The 17169-nt window shown below is 37.8% G+C and overlaps 1 protein-coding gene across 1 annotated transcript; it reads left to right on the plus strand.

Annotated features, from left to right (window-relative positions):
• The first annotated feature begins 206 nt into the window (after positions 1-206).
• On the plus strand, positions 207-16956 carry LOC580963 (peroxisomal acyl-coenzyme A oxidase 3). Its single transcript, XM_030991607.1, has 15 exons — positions 207-669; positions 1567-1791; positions 2276-2350; positions 2785-2874; positions 3956-4188; positions 10116-10212; positions 10757-10939; positions 11368-11490; positions 11776-11896; positions 13331-13453; positions 13887-13997; positions 14639-14793; positions 15013-15148; positions 15707-15861; positions 16633-16956. The coding sequence occupies exons 1-15, from the start codon at positions 493-495 to the stop codon at positions 16750-16752; spliced, it is 2124 nt and encodes a 707-aa protein (XP_030847467.1). The 5' UTR covers positions 207-492; the 3' UTR covers positions 16753-16956.
• The last annotated feature ends 213 nt before the right edge of the window (positions 16957-17169 follow it).

Raw genomic sequence — 17169 nt, forward strand, 5'->3', positions numbered from 1 at the left:
TTTAATGTTGCATACTTGCAACGTTTTTCTAATTATTTGTATTATTTTAATTTAGCTACTATTTTTTTAGCGCCTTCAGGCCCCTTCAGGCTTCATCAATCTGCATCTCGAGAGCTATATCTAGATATATATAGAGAGAGAGAGAGAGAGAGTGGGAGATAGATCGAGAGCTGTAGTATGGTACCGGTACGCCGTTGATGGAGCGATACATAATGCACCGAATTTGACGCTTAAATACACAGCCCACAATCTTTTGCTGTACCAACATGCCAACAAGTGTTATCTACCCTAAATCTTCCTAAGATCTGACGTTAGACTTTGATCAGTAAACAAACGGTCAAGAAAGTTGTAACTGTGTCTTTTCGCAAAAGCAGCCTGGTTAAGAGGAATTTTGCTGGAATACGTTTAATAATTCCTACTCCGTTTGGAACTCGGCAGCGGGACGAACAACTTTATTTATACCGACCGTAGGCCTATCGCCTGCCTGAAGTCATGGCGAGCAACTTGGAGCATTCCGCTGGTCTCGCTGCGGATACGACAGAGAAGTCTATTTTCAACATCTTGCCTGATTTGCCGGCTGGTCCTCTAGATATATATCGCCACAAAGCATCCTTCGATTGGAAACAGCTGAAAGTGGCAATTGAGGGTGAGGAAGCTCTCAGATTCCAGGTAATGTGACTACATGGTACATGCAACGCAAGAATTTGTGTAAATTATGATTAACTTTTTGATTTAGTCTAAGTTTAACTTAGATCTAGATCTACCTGAGCTGCGCTGCTTACACCTCCTCCTCCTCTAGACCATACTCCTCGATCCTCCTCCTCGGCCTCCTCCTACTCCTATTCTTCTTCCTCCTCCTTCACCCCCTCCCTCCTTTGCTATGTCATCCTTCCTCCCTCTTGATTTCCTGTTGTTTCTAGTTATCATTAAATAGAAAGTTCTATTTTAACACTACAGTTAGAGCTTATAATGTTTACGTCAAACCTCAAACTTTCTATTCTTTATTAATCATGTTAATTTGAATCATTATTAAAGTGACGCAGTAACATTGTTGAAGGTTGGTGAAAAAAAATGAATTTTTGTATGAAATGTTACTTATTACATTCCTTCTACTGTACTATAACCCTCTAACTTAACATGCAAAAAATCTTGAAAAAATTCTCAAACCACAAAGATATTTATGCATGGTTTTCTATCACTGAAGCAGAGAAAGCATCTTGTGAGCTGATCAACAGACATTTATACATCCAGTGATCAAATTGCTGTATCACAAGCATTTTTGTTTGTTTTTGTATTTACATGTTCACAACTCAAACTGACTACAACAACAGCAACAAAATAGCATGTACATTTTAAAAGAGAATTTGAATGAGATGCTTTTTGAGAATTTGAGCAAACATTTGTGTCGGGTTCTTCATATTCATAGATCTTCTTTATATTAGGCAGCTGAATATATACAACTGGAAACAAAATTGCATGTCTGTAAGTCTGTGATTTCTGTAGGTTCATGTTAACATGTCAACAGATAGAGTATATTGAATGTTTCTTTGCTCCTTTAATGTACAGTACCAAGTATGGAAGACGATGGAGGAAGACCCTCTATTTCAACACAGCCAAGAGCCTTTAACGATGGCAAAGGCCAGGCAAGTCACGTTTCGTCAAGCTCGACGCTTGTTTGAATACAGATTCCCGGAATCGTTGTCCAACAACATCTCTGCAAATGCATGGCTTCTAAGGGTTCTGATCATGTATGACATGGCTCTGTTCGCTAAGTTCAACCTCAACAGAATTGTAAGTGTGATGGGCTATCAGATCCTATAAAGTCAGATCTTAAAGTGTAATTGTATGGTCTTTATCAACAATTAAGCGTTTTTAATTGCAAATTATGGGTTTAAAATATGTTGCTGTAGTAAGAGAGAGAAAAGAAGTACATGTACATGTACTAGTTCATGGCGTTATTGCTGAATTTTTCCTTGTTTCTTTTGTTTGTAGTGAAAGTCACCATTCTCAAATTTAAAATAGGGTAATGAATTTGATTAAGAGCTCAATTCAATCCTGTTCTTTTGCACTTCAGGAGATCTTTTGCATAGATGTGTGCACAATACTTGCATTTGATCATTAATCCATAGAATACCGGTACTGAATGCTCTAATTCCAATAGGCCTACTACAGTGACCACCCAGTTCCTGTTGGCAGTGGGTTAGCAAGTGTGTTGGGCATTGGTTTTTAATGTTTAGGCCTAATTTTAAAATGATATCTGTTTTGTTTCTTCCAGATGTTTGGGGAAACACTACGAAACTCTGGTTCATCTCGACATGAAACCTTGGCACAACAGTCACAGAAACTTGAGGTAATAATTTGATTTTTTTTTTTCCTGCGAATTACCAAGTCTTGATATAAACCATGTCTCATGTTTGAGAGTTAAACTTCGTATATCAATTAAAAAGAATATCAGCTGTTTTGAATTATATCAATACAGAAGAAATTTCATGATAGTGATATATAACATTACTATCCACAGGCTTGTTTTGAATTTCGAGAAGTAAGACACACTCTTTTTTTATCCCAAATGTGATGTACTACAGGTATGTCATTGGTTAAAGCAGAATTATCACTTTAAAAATAAAGCAGTGAAATGGTTGGCCTTTTTTTTAATGCAAAAGCAATTCATTTAAACACTGAATGTCATTGACCATGACCAACCTTCAAAGTTAGAACCATTGTACTAAATGTTGACAGAGTTCACATATCTGATATCTCCATGTTCTCTCTCCACCTTCCAAGGCAATGGGCTGCTTCGCCTTGACAGAGCTATCTCACGGCACAAACACCAAAGCTATGCGTACTACAGCTATCTATGACCCAAGTACAAAGGTGAGGTGCAACAATCACAATCAGTCGATGCTTGATAAGAGATGCTCCGAGTGTAAAGGGGATGTGTGTCAAAGGGTGATAAGGAACTAAAAATGGCAACAAGGACAAGATAAGATCATTTGAGTGTTGATGGGTTGATTATTCTGTGTGCAAAGGTTTATCCAATGATATTAATAGACCATGTTGAAAATGTTTTTCAATTTATACTAGTTAACATAACAACAATCTATTGGGTGATTATGCGCAATGTTTCCCGTAGGACATGATACATTATTTATCCATAATTCCATATATTTTATTCCATGAAAAATCTCTCGATATGATTATGACTGCTGGTAGTGATGGCAAAATTCACCATTATTTCAATGGTCATATCAAGAGATTCTTCATAGTTTGGATAAAATATGTGAAAAAGGACACGTTGTGCAAAAAAATTACAGTACATTTAATAGTTGTCAAAAAAAAGTTATCGCTAGTCAGAAATGATAATAATTGATAGTGACAGTCTGACAGATAAATGAAATAGTTTGTAACAAGGCATTTAACAAAGACATATCTATTAGAAGTATATCTTAACAACAAAATGGCCAATTAGCTCAGGATTTCGGGATTAATTTGTAGGTCAAGATAAAACTTTTACGTTTTATTTTTACAAACATGCAATATAACAATTTTATTGAATATTAAAGCAATTATAACAATTCCAACAAGTATCCTTCTTCATCCATGATGATTAACTCTGCAAAATCTAATTGTTGTTATGTGTAATAATGTGAGAGTTTTTCTTAAGTTTATTTTTGCCAGTTTAAAATTCATATCGATATGCATAGCAATTAAGATTTTAGCAAAAAAAATCGTAATTTCCTTATTGATTGATTGATTGGTTGATTTCATCATAATTTCACAAAGTTGATCTCTGATATTTCTGCTTTCCTTCAAAACAACTTCCTCTAAAGTTTGATTGCCCGGCAGGCAATATACTTTTATGTACATTACAGGTTCTTTTCATTTATACCCAGATTATTGTAGTCTATAGCTTCTTATCTAATTGTACCATTGCATTCAATTCATCTATATCCAGGAGTTTGTTCTCAACACTCCTGACTTTGAGGCGACCAAGGTATGGGTAGGGATCCTGGGGAAGTCAGCTACACACACCATCGTCTTCGCCCAGCTCTACACACCAGACGGGCAGTGCCACGGCCTGAATTCCTTTGTAGTAGCTGTAAGAGATCCCAACACTCTGCTACCCATGCCTGGTATCCTGGTTGGCGATCTGGGGGAGAAACTTGGTCAGAATGGCCTGGACAATGGGTATGTACAGTGAAACCTGTGTATAAAGACCACTTCAGTGAGAGAAGAGAAGCAGTCTTTATGAGCAGGTGGTCTTTATGTAGGGCTCCTTTAATGCACGTCTTACTGATATACAATTCTGTTCAAGGGAAACTAAGAATATTTAGTCATTATAGACAGATGGTCTTTCTATGCAGGTGGTTGCTGCAGTAGGTTTTACTGTTTAACATTGTGGTACCAGTTGGGGTCTCTTTCTGTTATCTTTGCCTGATGTTGTGATGGAGATTTGACAGTTTATCTTTTTTTTTCCCCTTATCTTTGTGGCAGTGGTCATAGATCACAAGGTCTTCCTACTTCATTACGAAAATTCCTCGCTAGAGAGATTCCGACTTTAGTGTCCCTAACTCGGATATTGTCTCATAAGGCGTGTCTGCACTATCTCGAGATTGCCAAATATCCAGCTATTTGAATTATCCCGATCGCAAACTATCCAGCTTATTTGCGTCTTCATTAGACCGAAGTAGCAAATTAGCTGGATAGTTGGTCGGGATAATATCCCAAGATATCTCTGTCTAGTTTGCGGTTTTCCGTGTTTACTCGAGGTCAGTGGTTGCGAGGTCAGCGCTGAGCGGTATAGATCGCATGTGCGAACCGGAAATCGTTGTGCATGATGGGATCGGGATAATTGACTCCGTACTTCGGTCTAATGAAGACGGTCGCAAACTATCCCGCTAGTTCGGAAATAGAAGGATATTTTGCAAACTAGACCGAGATATCTTGGGATATTATCCCGACCAACTATCCAGCTAATTTGCCACTTCGGTCTAATGAAGACGCAAATAGCTGGATAGTTTCGATCGGGATAGTTCAAAATAGCTGGATATTTGGCAATCTCGAGATAGTGCAGACACGCCTATAGAGTTTGAAAACGAGCCTGGAGAAGGACCTCCCGTTCTTATCACTTTCCTAATCCATTGCCAATGACGCGCTGATAAGACCCGTCAACAGAGTCTGGCTGAAGAGAAAATGTGAAGAAAAAAATCCCAAAGTTACACAAATCTGTGTTTTTTTCTCCCGAAATTTGTTCTTAGGGATTCATTTGCCCCAAAAAACTTCAAAGCACAAAAATCGGGCAAGTAATACCGGAGATATGATATTGATACTCCCGAACAAATTTCAGATTTGACTCACTTCAGGAAACTTTTCCCCCCTTCTTCTCGTGGAGAGAGCTGTCAATCACGTTTCGACCGGCTGTTAAGCAGCTGCATCAGATTAAGCCCTCTTATGACCGACCAGCTTGTATGACTGCGCATATTAGTGCACATGTTTTTTTGATTTCATGTTTTATTTTGAATTTGATTTTATTACCAGAAATTTGAAAATGAACTGCTACCTCAAATGCAATTTTGAACGGGAGAAAATGAACCAGCAAAAGCGGAGATAAATATGAGATCGTGCGCTCAGCCCACGCTGCTCAGCCTACGCTTGAGCGCAGATTGTCGCATAGACATACGGGTCTTTTCCGAGTTTCGTCCAATTTTCTAGCGAGGCACTACGTGTACGTTCTTCCCTCGCTGTAGCACGTACGGTCTCGTTGGAAAACTGTATGCGTAAGTGCACTGCGTGCGCTGGCATCAGAATCAAACTCGGAGAAGGTTGTGTGACAATTTCTGAGCTGCGTGTCTGAGCGATGTTTATGTTATTGTTGTTGAATGAGAGTAGTCTAGTTACTAGACCTTCGCTGTGTTCTCCTCATTGCTTTTGTTTTAATAAACCGACCTAATATAAGCAGTATTCTTTCTGTCTTAAATTCATTATGTTTAATGTTACTACCTTTTATCACCTTCTCTAATGTTATTGTTTGTTTTTATTATTCCATTATTTCCTTTTCCTATCTTTACTTACGCTATTCTTTGATTCTTCCTTCTATCACCTTCTTTTTTCTGTCTTTCCTTATGTTAATCTTTGTTTTTTCCATCTTTCATCCTTTGTTCTATCTTTCCATTATGTATTCTCAATCATTTTCTATTTTTGTCTTAATTACTTAATGTTATTCTTTGTTCTATCATCTCTTATGTTATTGTTTGTTGTTATCATTTTATTATTTCCTCTTCCTCTCTTTCCTTACGCTATCCTGTGTTTCTTCCTTCTACCACCTTCTCTTATGTTGTTCTTTGTCTTCATCATTTTCTCATTTTCTTTTTCTGTCTTTCCTTAAGTAATTATTAATTGTTTCTTCCTACAATCACCTTCTCTTATTTTATTTTTTGGTCCGAAGCGCGGAAGCTTTGAAGTTTCATTACATTATTTATAGTGGAAGAAAACGAATCGTCGTACCGTTTCGACTCTTCATCCTTGTTTTAAATAAGACCCCCCCCCCCTCCCGCGCTTTTTTACGTTTCATTAAATCATTAGACAAAGAAGGCGATTCGTTGTACCGTTCTCGACTCTAAATCCTTGTCTTAAATAAGACCACCCCCCCCCCTTCTCCCGCGCTTTTAACGCTTCATTTTGAGAAAGAAGACGATTCTTTGTACCGTTCTCGACTCTACCAGGGCAAAGCGCAAAAGCTTTGACGTTTTATCAATAATTGAGAAAGACGATTCGTTGTATCGTTCTCTTTTTTTACCGTTTTGGGGGGCTAGGGGGGTGGCCGGTGGATCCGCGCCTCCCCCCCCCCCACCCCCCCCCCCCCCCACTCACGCGCAAAGCGCTGAAGCTTTGACGTTTCATTAAATTATTAGAGAATGACGATTCGTTGTATCGTTCTCGAATCTTAATTCTTGTCTGAATTCAGCCCCCCCCCCCCTCTGCGCTTTACGCGGGAGCGTCAACGATTAATATAATTATTCGAGAAAGAAGATGATTCGTTATACCGTTCTGGACTCTAAATCCTTGTGTTATATAAGGCCCCCCCCCCTCCTGCCCACGCTTTTAACGCTTCATTCAATTATTCGAGAAAGAAGACGATTCGTTGTACCGTTTTCGAATCTTATTTCTTGTCTGAATTCATCCCCCCCCCCCCTCACTCACGCGCAAAGCGCGGAAGTTTTGACGTTACATTAAATCATAATACAAAGAAGACCATTCGTTGTACTGTTCTCGACTCTAAATCCTTGTCTTAATTAACACCCCCCCCCTCCCGCGCTTTATAACGCTTCATTTAATTATTCTAGAAAGAAGACGAGCCGTTGTACCGTACTCGACTCTAAATTATTGTCTGATTTCAGTTCCCCACCCCCTCCTGCGCAAAAAAGCGGAAGCTTTGACGTTTTATCAATTAATGAATTATTGAGAAAGAAGACGATTCGTTGTACCGTTCTCGACTCTTAATTCTTGCATAAATTCAGTTCCAACCTCCTCTCCAGCGCAAAGCGCGGAAGCTTTGACGCTTCATTAAATTATTAGAGAAAGAAGACGATTCGTTAATTCTTGTCTTAATTACACCCCCTCCCACTCTCGCACAGAGCGTGGAAATTGAATTGGTTTCGCTTCTCTCTATTTATAATTCTCAAGCGCTGATGATATTGGCATTCATTTTCTTCATTCATTTTCTTTACTTTCCGTTGGCTTACTTTTTGTAATAAAGCCGGTAACAGCGATATTTTAATTGTTTTTGCTTCGCTCTCTCCTGCGATCCGTCTCTCTTAATATTGCTCAAGCGCTCAATTGTTATATTGACATTCATTTCTTTCTTTCCGTTGCTTACTTTTTGTCATGATAGACGGTAGTAACATCAGCCAAATTGAATTGTTTTTGCTTCTCTCGATCTCCCGTAATCTGTCTCTCTTCATAATTCTTAAGCGATGGTGATATAGGAATTCTTTTTTTCATTCATTTCTTTCTTTTCGTTGGCTTACTTATTTCATCATAGACGGTAACATCAGCTATTGAATTTTTTCGCTTCTCTCGATCTCCCGCGATCTGTCTCTCTTTAAAATTCTCAAGCGCTGATGATATTGGTATTCATTTTCTTCATTCATTTTCTTTCTTTCCGTTGCTTACTTTTTGTCATGATAGACGGTAGAAACATCAGCCAAATTGAATTGTTTTCGCTTCTCTCGATCTCCCGCGATCTGTCTCTCTTTAAAATTCTCAAGCGCTGATGATATTGGCATTCATTTTCTTCATTAATTTTCTTTACTTTCCGTTGGCTTACTTTTTGTCATGATAGACGGTAGTAACATCAGCCAAATTGAATTGTTTTCGCTTCTCTCGATCTCCCGCAATCTGTCTCTCTTCATAATTCTCAAGCGATGGTGATCTAGGAATTCATTTTTTCATTCATTTCTTTCTTTCCGTTGGCTTACTTATTTCATGATAGACGGTAACATCAGCGATATTTTAATTGTTTTCGCTTTGCTCTCTCCCGAGATCCGTCTCTCTTTATATTGCTCAAGCGCTTAATTGTTATATTGACAAGTTCATTTTTGTTCATTCATTTCTTTCTTTCCGTTGCTTACTTTTTGTCATGATAGATGGACCAGCCAAATTGAATTGTTTTCGCTTCTCTCGATCTCCTGCAATCTGTCTCTCTCTTCATAATTCTCAAGCGATGGTGATATTGGAATTCATTTTCTTCATTCATTTCTTTCTTTCCGTTGGCTTACCTTTTGCCATGAAGCCGGTAACATCAGCGACATTGAATTGTTTTCGCTTCTCTCTCTCCAGCGATCTGCGTTCATTTTCTTCATTCATTTCTTTCTTTCTGTTGGCGTACTATTTGTCATATAAAATCCGGTAACATTAGCTAAATTGAATTGTTTTCGCTTCTCGATCTCCTGAGACATGTCTCTCTTTATATTTCTCAAGCGCTGGTGTTGTAGGCATTCATTTCCTTCATTCATTTTTTTTTTCCGTTGGCATAATTTGTGTAATATTAAAAAGCCGGTAACAGCGATATTGAAATGTTTTTGCTTCTATCTCTCCCGCAATCTGTCTCAAGCGCCGGTGATATTGACGTTTATTTCCTTCATTCATTTCTTTCTTTCGGAATGCAGCGTCTCGTAAATATGCTAGTAACACTTATTGTTCGACTTGAGTTCCAAAGTTGCCAGTTGCTGGTACCACAATACATCTAATTTACTTCTCGCAGGTCCATGCTGAAACCAATAATTATTGTCTGAATTCTAGACTAACCCAACGCTCCAGGCTCACCTAATGTACGCAAGCTCTGTTGATACAGGGATTAAGTCCTTAATAGCCTTGTATTGACATAGGGATAAGTTCACCAGCAGATAAGGAAAGGTCTTGTTTACTTTATGATAATGACTATATCAAAGTGCTTAGGACCAAACTAAAGTCTATGAGACAATTCACTGAATTTTCTCTAACGGAGAGTTTTCGTCATGTGCTGCCTTGCCCTTTCTTTGGTTATACGTGGGTTCAAAAGACAAGAACAGGTTAAATAACGTTACAATGTATTTGTTTATCACTCAGAGCTCTGAACACACCGTTAACCCACTGCCCAGCCTCCAGGCTGGTGACCTGGGGTCGAAGGTTTTTCAGAATAGCTTGACAATTGGGACTGTATAGAGGTTTGGTGTTCTAGTGGATACGTCACTAGACTATATGTATCAGACAGTACAGGGTTTGAGTCCCTACCACATCATTAATGTCCTTTGGCAAGACATCTATATTTGCCACGCTTGAGCCAGGTCAGCTGAAACGAAGACCTGGCAGGAATTAATTCCTTGAAATGCTAGATCTCTATAATAGCAGCCACGGTAAACCTGCTGTAATAATTACAGAGTGCCAGGAGTTTCAAGTCTTACAGACATGAGTGCTATACAAGAACCAACTAATATTATTATCGGTAGTTTTGTCTGCTGTAACTGTATGCTGTTAGAAATGATTGGGTAATTCTAGATGAATTACAAGTATTTGCATTAATTCCTACATTATTCATTTTTCTTTAATGGTTTCCTTCCTTACTTCTTCTTGTATAGATTTGTAGCCTTCCATAATGTGCGCATACCCAGAGAGAACATGTTGAACCGGCTCGGTGATGTAACCGAGAGTGGAAAGTTTGTTACTCCGATTGAGGTAAGTCAGAGCTAAATCATCCAAGCTGCACTTGGACAGTTGCTAGGATCTTCAGTCTGTGTTCTACTGATTTAGCTAAACCCGACTCTGGGTCTAAGGTCACTTTTAACAAAGAAAAACAAGCCCCTGCAAGGGGTTTAAATTTTAGTAGAATACAGGCTCCTGAATACCAAAGAATGTCCAATATGGACACCAACTGCAATGATAATAATATTTCTAAATAAATCATGACCAAGTTCAATGCTTTTCTTCTCTTTTCTCTAAAGATAATAATAATGTTGGTTTTGCGGCTATAAACTTTTGTGAATCACAAATTAAGGTACCGGTATGTATTTTGATACTTGATGAATCTTGACTGCTCAAGTTATTTGTTAAAGTTTCATGCATGAAAGTTTCTTGTTTTTTTAACAGTTTGTGTACCTGTGTTTTGAGTAGACCGTAGTAATTCAATACAATTACGTTTAATTTTATTACAGCGTGATCTTTACTTTGGATAAAATATGAATAAAAAATAATGATTTGAATGTACTTGGAATAACTGCAGGATCCTAAGGAGAGATTTGGAGCGTCTTTAGCTGCCTTGTCTGGCGGGAGGGTGGGCATCACATCCATTGCCGTCTGCAACCTCAGACTAGCTATCTCCATCGCTGTGCGCTACTCTGCAGTCAGGAGGCAGTTTGGACCTACATCGGACGAAGAGCTACCAGTGCTAGAATATCAAATGCAGGTAAAAACGCTTGAAAAAACTTCTCCTCCATGCTAGCAGGCCCTCTTCTTGGTTTTAACATTATAATACTAGTAGACCATTTTCATAATGTAACTAAATTTAATGCATACATCTTTGTGAATGTGACAATATTGTTTATGAGATTTTTATACAAAAAGTTCTTAAATGTTGATATCAAAAGAGGGCAGTATACAGCCTCACTGGTACTGAATTTCTCTCTTACACTACACATGAGCTGTGTGAACTATCTTTTGTTTGTGACACTTAAATACTACTAAAAAATGGTCTATTACATCATTACTGACTGTACAGGAGTTGATGAAGAGAGAAAGTGAATCAATCTGCCATTTGTCACGATACATGCAGCTATACTGATTCATTTGTGATGTCATTTTTGATGTTCATTATTTTATTCTATTTCTCCTCAGCAATGGAGGTTGATACCCTACATAGCTGCTTCGTTTGTCACATTCCGATTGGCAGAAAACATCAATTTACACTATGCCAAACTAGCAAGAGCAGTGGCCACTGGGGACAAGACCATCAACGCGGTAAGTTTATAAGGTGAAACCTGTATCGAAAGACCGGCCTTTGGAGACACAAAAAGCATTTTTAGAGGCAGGTGGTCCTTATTTACAGGTTTGATCTAAAAGACAGTTAGTTGTTTTTTTTTGTTCTAAATATATATATTTTTTAAATTCAGGTATTACAATGAAAATTGGACTATGATTAATAACTTATTTCACACGTACAGTGTATTTGTAAAATTTGTGACACCAGAATGATTAATATGATCTCTAGTAAGCTTAATTTTCTTTAATTTTTTTCTTTTCTAGCTGGAGCTGGGTAAAGAGATGCATGTGTTATCCAGTGCCAGCAAGCCCCTTGGTAGCTGGTTAGCTAGGGACTGCATACAGGAATGCAGGGAGGCCTGTGGGGGCCATGGGTACCTGTGGGGTAAGTTGAAAGAGGCTAAATGGTTCTACGACAGGCGTTTTGGTGATGATCCGTTTGTGGGCAATTTCCTTCACTGACCATTTTTATAACTTCAACCCTGGGCCTAACATTATACCTAACTAAAACCCTTACTCTAGCCCTGTCCCTTACCTCAATCATAACACATATCCTAATCCTAAGCCTATAACCTTAACCCTACCGTTACTTAAAACTTAAATGCAATTGTACTGTGACCCTAACCTAAATGGTCACATCTTGCCAATTCATAACATCAAGAATTATTTTTGGTTTGTTTGATCGTTTGTTTTTATACATATACCGTACATGTATATGATTGAAATCTGTTTTAATGAAAATATACATTTTTTTAAAGGTGAAATTCAAAGAAGATCACAAATATGTCAACTATTGTATCACTAGAAACTGGTAAGATAACAGATGGCCATCGTACAAGTTTTAGGTCAACTACATATCGGGTGATTTATAAAAATACAACAACCACCTCCATAGCAGCTGGGATATACGAGAGATTAGCCGGAAAAATAACGATGTTTTAATGACGTCACTATGTGGACCAACACTGCCCAAGCAGACAACATCCCATAGAGAATGAACATAATTGCAAAGCTATTATTTCTCAAATTATAATGAGTTTAGTGTATATAAATTTAATGGCATGTCAAACCATTCAAAAGGGGATATGACCCGATTCTGATAACTAAAATCTTTTGCTTGTAAATACACAGGATAGGGATTAATTAACAATCAAAGAAACCAGACTGTCAAATTGAAACCCCCCCGGAATTATATTAAGGACGGCATTTGTTCCCTCTTGAAACGCCGAACATACCCGGTGTGTGCAGCTGAATATACAATGGCGTCTTATTTTGTTTACAATTGACAGATTCCTTTATTTTGGTATCGCTGCATTTGTCATCAAAATAAAAACATGCACAGGGTTTAGAGTGAGGCAATAAATTATACATTTAGCTTGACAGTATTGAAGTAAGAGAAAGAACTCAAGAGAAGATGAAAACACGGGCACTGAAAATGTGTGAGATGTCATGGGACATCGTCTGCTTGTGCAAGTCATGTCCATACTGTGATCTCACACATCTCAGCAGCGTTCGGAGAGCTCTTCAGGTGCTATGCCAGGGCTGTATTTAAGCGTTTTGCAATTTATAATAATCATTACTTCGAATGTTTCCAATGTTTCGAATAAAAGTTTTAACTTTGCAATAATGAAAATAAAGTTAGTTTTTTAAATCAATGAATTTCTTCTTTAATAACAGTTTTTTATTAGACGGACTGAATATTTTAAAAATTATAATTGGAAAATTATTTGATACTTAATTTCATATCTGTATGTCACGTTAATTTAAATACAATCTTCTCAAAATCTGGGTGTATCTTTTGTATGTTCCCCTCATGCAGTGAACAGATTTGGCATATTGAGGAACGACAATGATCCTAACTGCACGTATGAAGGGGATAACAACGTTCTGTTACAGCAGACCAGTAATTACCTACTTGCCATGGCACTCAGGTTACAGAAAGGTGAGTGAGCCTAATGCCCCTTTCACACTGGGTTAACTTGGATCTGATCCGGAGCCGACTTGAGACACACCCGATACGAATGAGCTTGCCGAAGCAAATTTAAAGATAAAGCTGAGTACTGGTCATCCATTGCACTGGTACATAAGAATTGATGTATACTATGAAAAGGTTGAATGAAAAAAATAAAAATAAATTGGATCAATCTTGCTGAAGATCACATGCATTGCACACAGAAATGGGTATATGGGACTATACACAGATGTTTGGCCCAAGTTTTTAAATCTCTGTTAGTATTTTGAATAGTAGGGCGTTTTAAGAGCAATCCTTTTCAGAAGACATTTCTGCTATGATAATTTTCCAAACTGACAGAAAACTCATTTAGTATGTTACTTACCAATTGATAACCATAATACAAAAAAAAATCATTTTACAGGCAAAAAGGTGGCATCCCCATTGGGTTCAGTAGATTTCCTGAATTCAGCAGATGCTATCGCTAAGCAGAAGTTCACAGCTTCAACCTCAGAAGATGTTAAGAAACCAAAGGGTAAGCCTAGAAGACGGTCCTTTTATATATTTTTGATTTATGATTCTGAATACAAGTCATCAGTGAAATAAGTCTCATAAATATTAAAGGATCATCACAAATTATTAATTTAGATTTATAGATGTAGGTCATTGAGAAAGCTGTCTTTTAGATAGATTCTGAATTAAACTTAAGATGAACTGTTTGTATATAATGAACATACATACATGTAAGGTGAATAAATAGATATGTATTTGAAATTATATAAATTAACTTGATTGTTTATTCATCTGCAATCATTGTAATGACCAATTTTTATTAATAGCTATTATTTAATGCTTTAATTTTAAATATTTATGAGAAACTGCAACTGTATGTATTCAAAGTGATGAAGGGATCCAAATAATTGAACATGTGCTAGCCAAATCTGGCCATTTTCCAGATTTCCTGATCACATGCTTAAAACGAATGATGTATAACAGTAACAATGTGGAGTTCCTTTCAAACATGTTGCCTGGGATACTTCAGGATGAAGTTAATCAGTCTAAAACCCTGTCCAACAGGTTTGGAAAAAAAATACATGTACACTGTATTTCAAACAAATATTGTTATCGCAGTGTGCCTCTAATATATCCTTGCCTTTTGCACCTCTCCTTCCCCAGTTCTCTTGGACGCCTATCGGTGGCTGGTGGTCTATCTCCTGCAGGAGAGTGGTCAGAAGTTCCAGGCCCAGCTGATGGACGGGAATGACATGTTCACTGCAAGGAACGAGACCCAGGTCTTCTTTTGTAGGACCCTCTCCTTGGCGTTTATTGAGGTACTGACGGAGAAAAAGTGATGATTTAATTCCAATTTTGTGCATGGTGTATGAGATTGTTAATACATTACTGATGAAGTTGTATTATGGATAATTTTTAAGTCAAAAGTAAGTTTTGTGTAAAGGAAGCATTGGGCATGGTGTGAAATGCATCTGTGTTCTTTCCATGATTGATGAATAAAAACATTGTATCCAATTTTTGTATCCCATCTTTGGCAGTCTGTGGCTTTGTCGCACTTCCTGGACTTCATCAGGACTGGTGACCTGATCCCTGAACAGACTGCTGTCCTCACTAAACTCTGTAGTCTGTATGGTCTCTGGAGTCTAGAGAAACATATGGCCACTCTCTATCAAGGTGAGTTGGATTGAAGCGAGATATAATTAGATGAAGCTATACAAATGATATATGTAAATGAGTTCATTATATGATCTATCTGCACTCTTGTTGAGGCTGTATGCATCTATTGTACGAAGCCATCATGCTGAGTGCGATAGGTGCATAAGCAGACTCAGCAAGAGCAGATAAATAATTTAGTGAACGAATGAATACATGCATTATTTGTTTTATACAACCAAACTCCTTGATCCTTGTTATTTAATGTAAGAAGAATTCATTTCAAGATTCTTACGTGTCATTTTTGCTGACAAATAAATCCCAAGTTTAGTAGGCTTACTGTAGCGCGCACACACAGATAAGAGCACCTACCTTTTGTATGCATTTATGTGGTGCTGGGCAAGTATATTAAATTCTCTTTTACCTCTCCCAGGCACAGGTTATGATGAGTCCATAGTTCATTCATACATGCACATGTAAAGCAGAATTTTGACGTGCTTATTAGTGTGTTGATGTTCTCTTAACATCTATTAATAAACTTTGATTTGTATTCTGTTTGTACATTTGTAACCCATCTAGGTGGGTACATCTCTGGACCACAACCGGCCAGCCTGATCCGGGACTCCATCTTGGAACTGTGCAGAGAGCTCAAGGATGAAGCAGTAGCTCTTGTTGATGTCTTAGCCCCTCCTGATTTCATCCTCAACTCACCCATTGGAGCGTCAGATGGGCAGGTGAGTCATTCATTGTACTCTGCAGGGGGTGTTCCACAAAGATCCTAAGGCGAACTTAAAAATTATGGAGAGCCATTTGTAGCCTTAAAATAGAATATATCCAAAAGCGAAAATTCAAGTATTTCAGACTTCTTATAAATTCCACATTAAGATCATGAATTCTCCTTGATAATAGAAAATATGAAAGATTTGAATCAACATTGTATGCCTTTTAAAATAGTTTTTACAAAATATTTTTAATAAAATTTTTATAAAATTCCATAATTGTTAAGTCCAACTTAGAGATAAGTTCAACTTTGTGAAACACCCCCCAGATTGTCTAGTAGATATGTTGCTTAACTGTGAATCACATGGTTCGCAGTCAAGCACTAATGTCCTTTGTCAAAATGTACATCTACACTTGCTTCTCTCCACCCAGGTGTAGTAAATGGGTATCCATAAAGAAGAAATTACTTGAATGCTTGAGTGCCATATCATGGTAGCTCGACTAAAGCAGAGGTAATGATACATTTGTGAGGCCCTCTTGGAGAACAGTATTACCTCTGATGGGGCTACCCTGGGTAAATGGCCTGCCATATTTGAGTCCCAACTTAACGTTGATCTTAGTCTTTGTGAAACACTCCCCTTGTGTAGGAAAATGTGCTACACTGTATTTGAACTGTAGGTACCTTCAGGATTAAATTGTACTGATTGCAGGTGTGGGGTCCCTGTGGAGCAACTTTTTGAACCGTGTCATATCTGTTTCTCTTCCTCATCATTTCTTTGCTTCAGGTTTACAAACGTCTTTACAACGCCATCCTGCAGACTCCCAAGTGCCTTGAGAGGCCTGACTGGTGGAAGGAATTCCTGGACACACCCATCGTTGGTTCTGCCCCTCCTGCTAAGCTCTGAGCATCCCAGAAGTGATAATTTATGCAGGAAACATATTTTTAAATTACCTTGCCATATATTAGACATTTTATTGAAGGGGGGAAAGCATAGTGTAATTATTGTCTGTTGTGAGACAGAAAGGTATTGTACATAAATTAAGACCCTTCGGGCTCTCAGCATTCAATTTGAATAAAATGTTTAAGAGACATCTATACAGAGTGAGTCCAAAAAAAGTTTACACCTAGAACATTGATAATCATTTTAAAAATCATCGATGAACATTAAATTGTTATATGTCTTATGAAAGAGTGTTTTATCCCAAATCATTTGGTACCATTTTTGTGTGGTATGTGTTCACGCTTGGATGAACATGAGACATTGTTTGCGAGAGTGCAAAAATCGACTTGCGCCAAAGTTGCCTATGTGATGTTTGAATAA

Source organism: Strongylocentrotus purpuratus, unplaced genomic scaffold (genome assembly GCF_000002235.5).
Source record: "Strongylocentrotus purpuratus isolate Spur 01 unplaced genomic scaffold, Spur_5.0 spur5_scaffold_2, whole genome shotgun sequence".
Taxonomy (NCBI): domain Eukaryota; kingdom Metazoa; phylum Echinodermata; class Echinoidea; order Camarodonta; family Strongylocentrotidae; genus Strongylocentrotus; species Strongylocentrotus purpuratus.

Bases quoted from the DNA above. Each gene is read 5' to 3' on its own strand.
- LOC580963 (XM_030991607.1), top strand. From the start codon at position 493: ATGGCGAGCAACTTGGAGCATTCCGCTGGTCTCGCTGCGGATACGACA. The intron at 4,189-10,115 runs GTATGTACAGTG...CTTCTTGTATAG, and splicing joins CAGAATGGCCTGGACAATGG to ATTTGTAGCCTTCCATAATG. The intron at 10,213-10,756 runs GTAAGTCAGAGC...GAATAACTGCAG, and splicing joins AGTTTGTTACTCCGATTGAG to GATCCTAAGGAGAGATTTGG.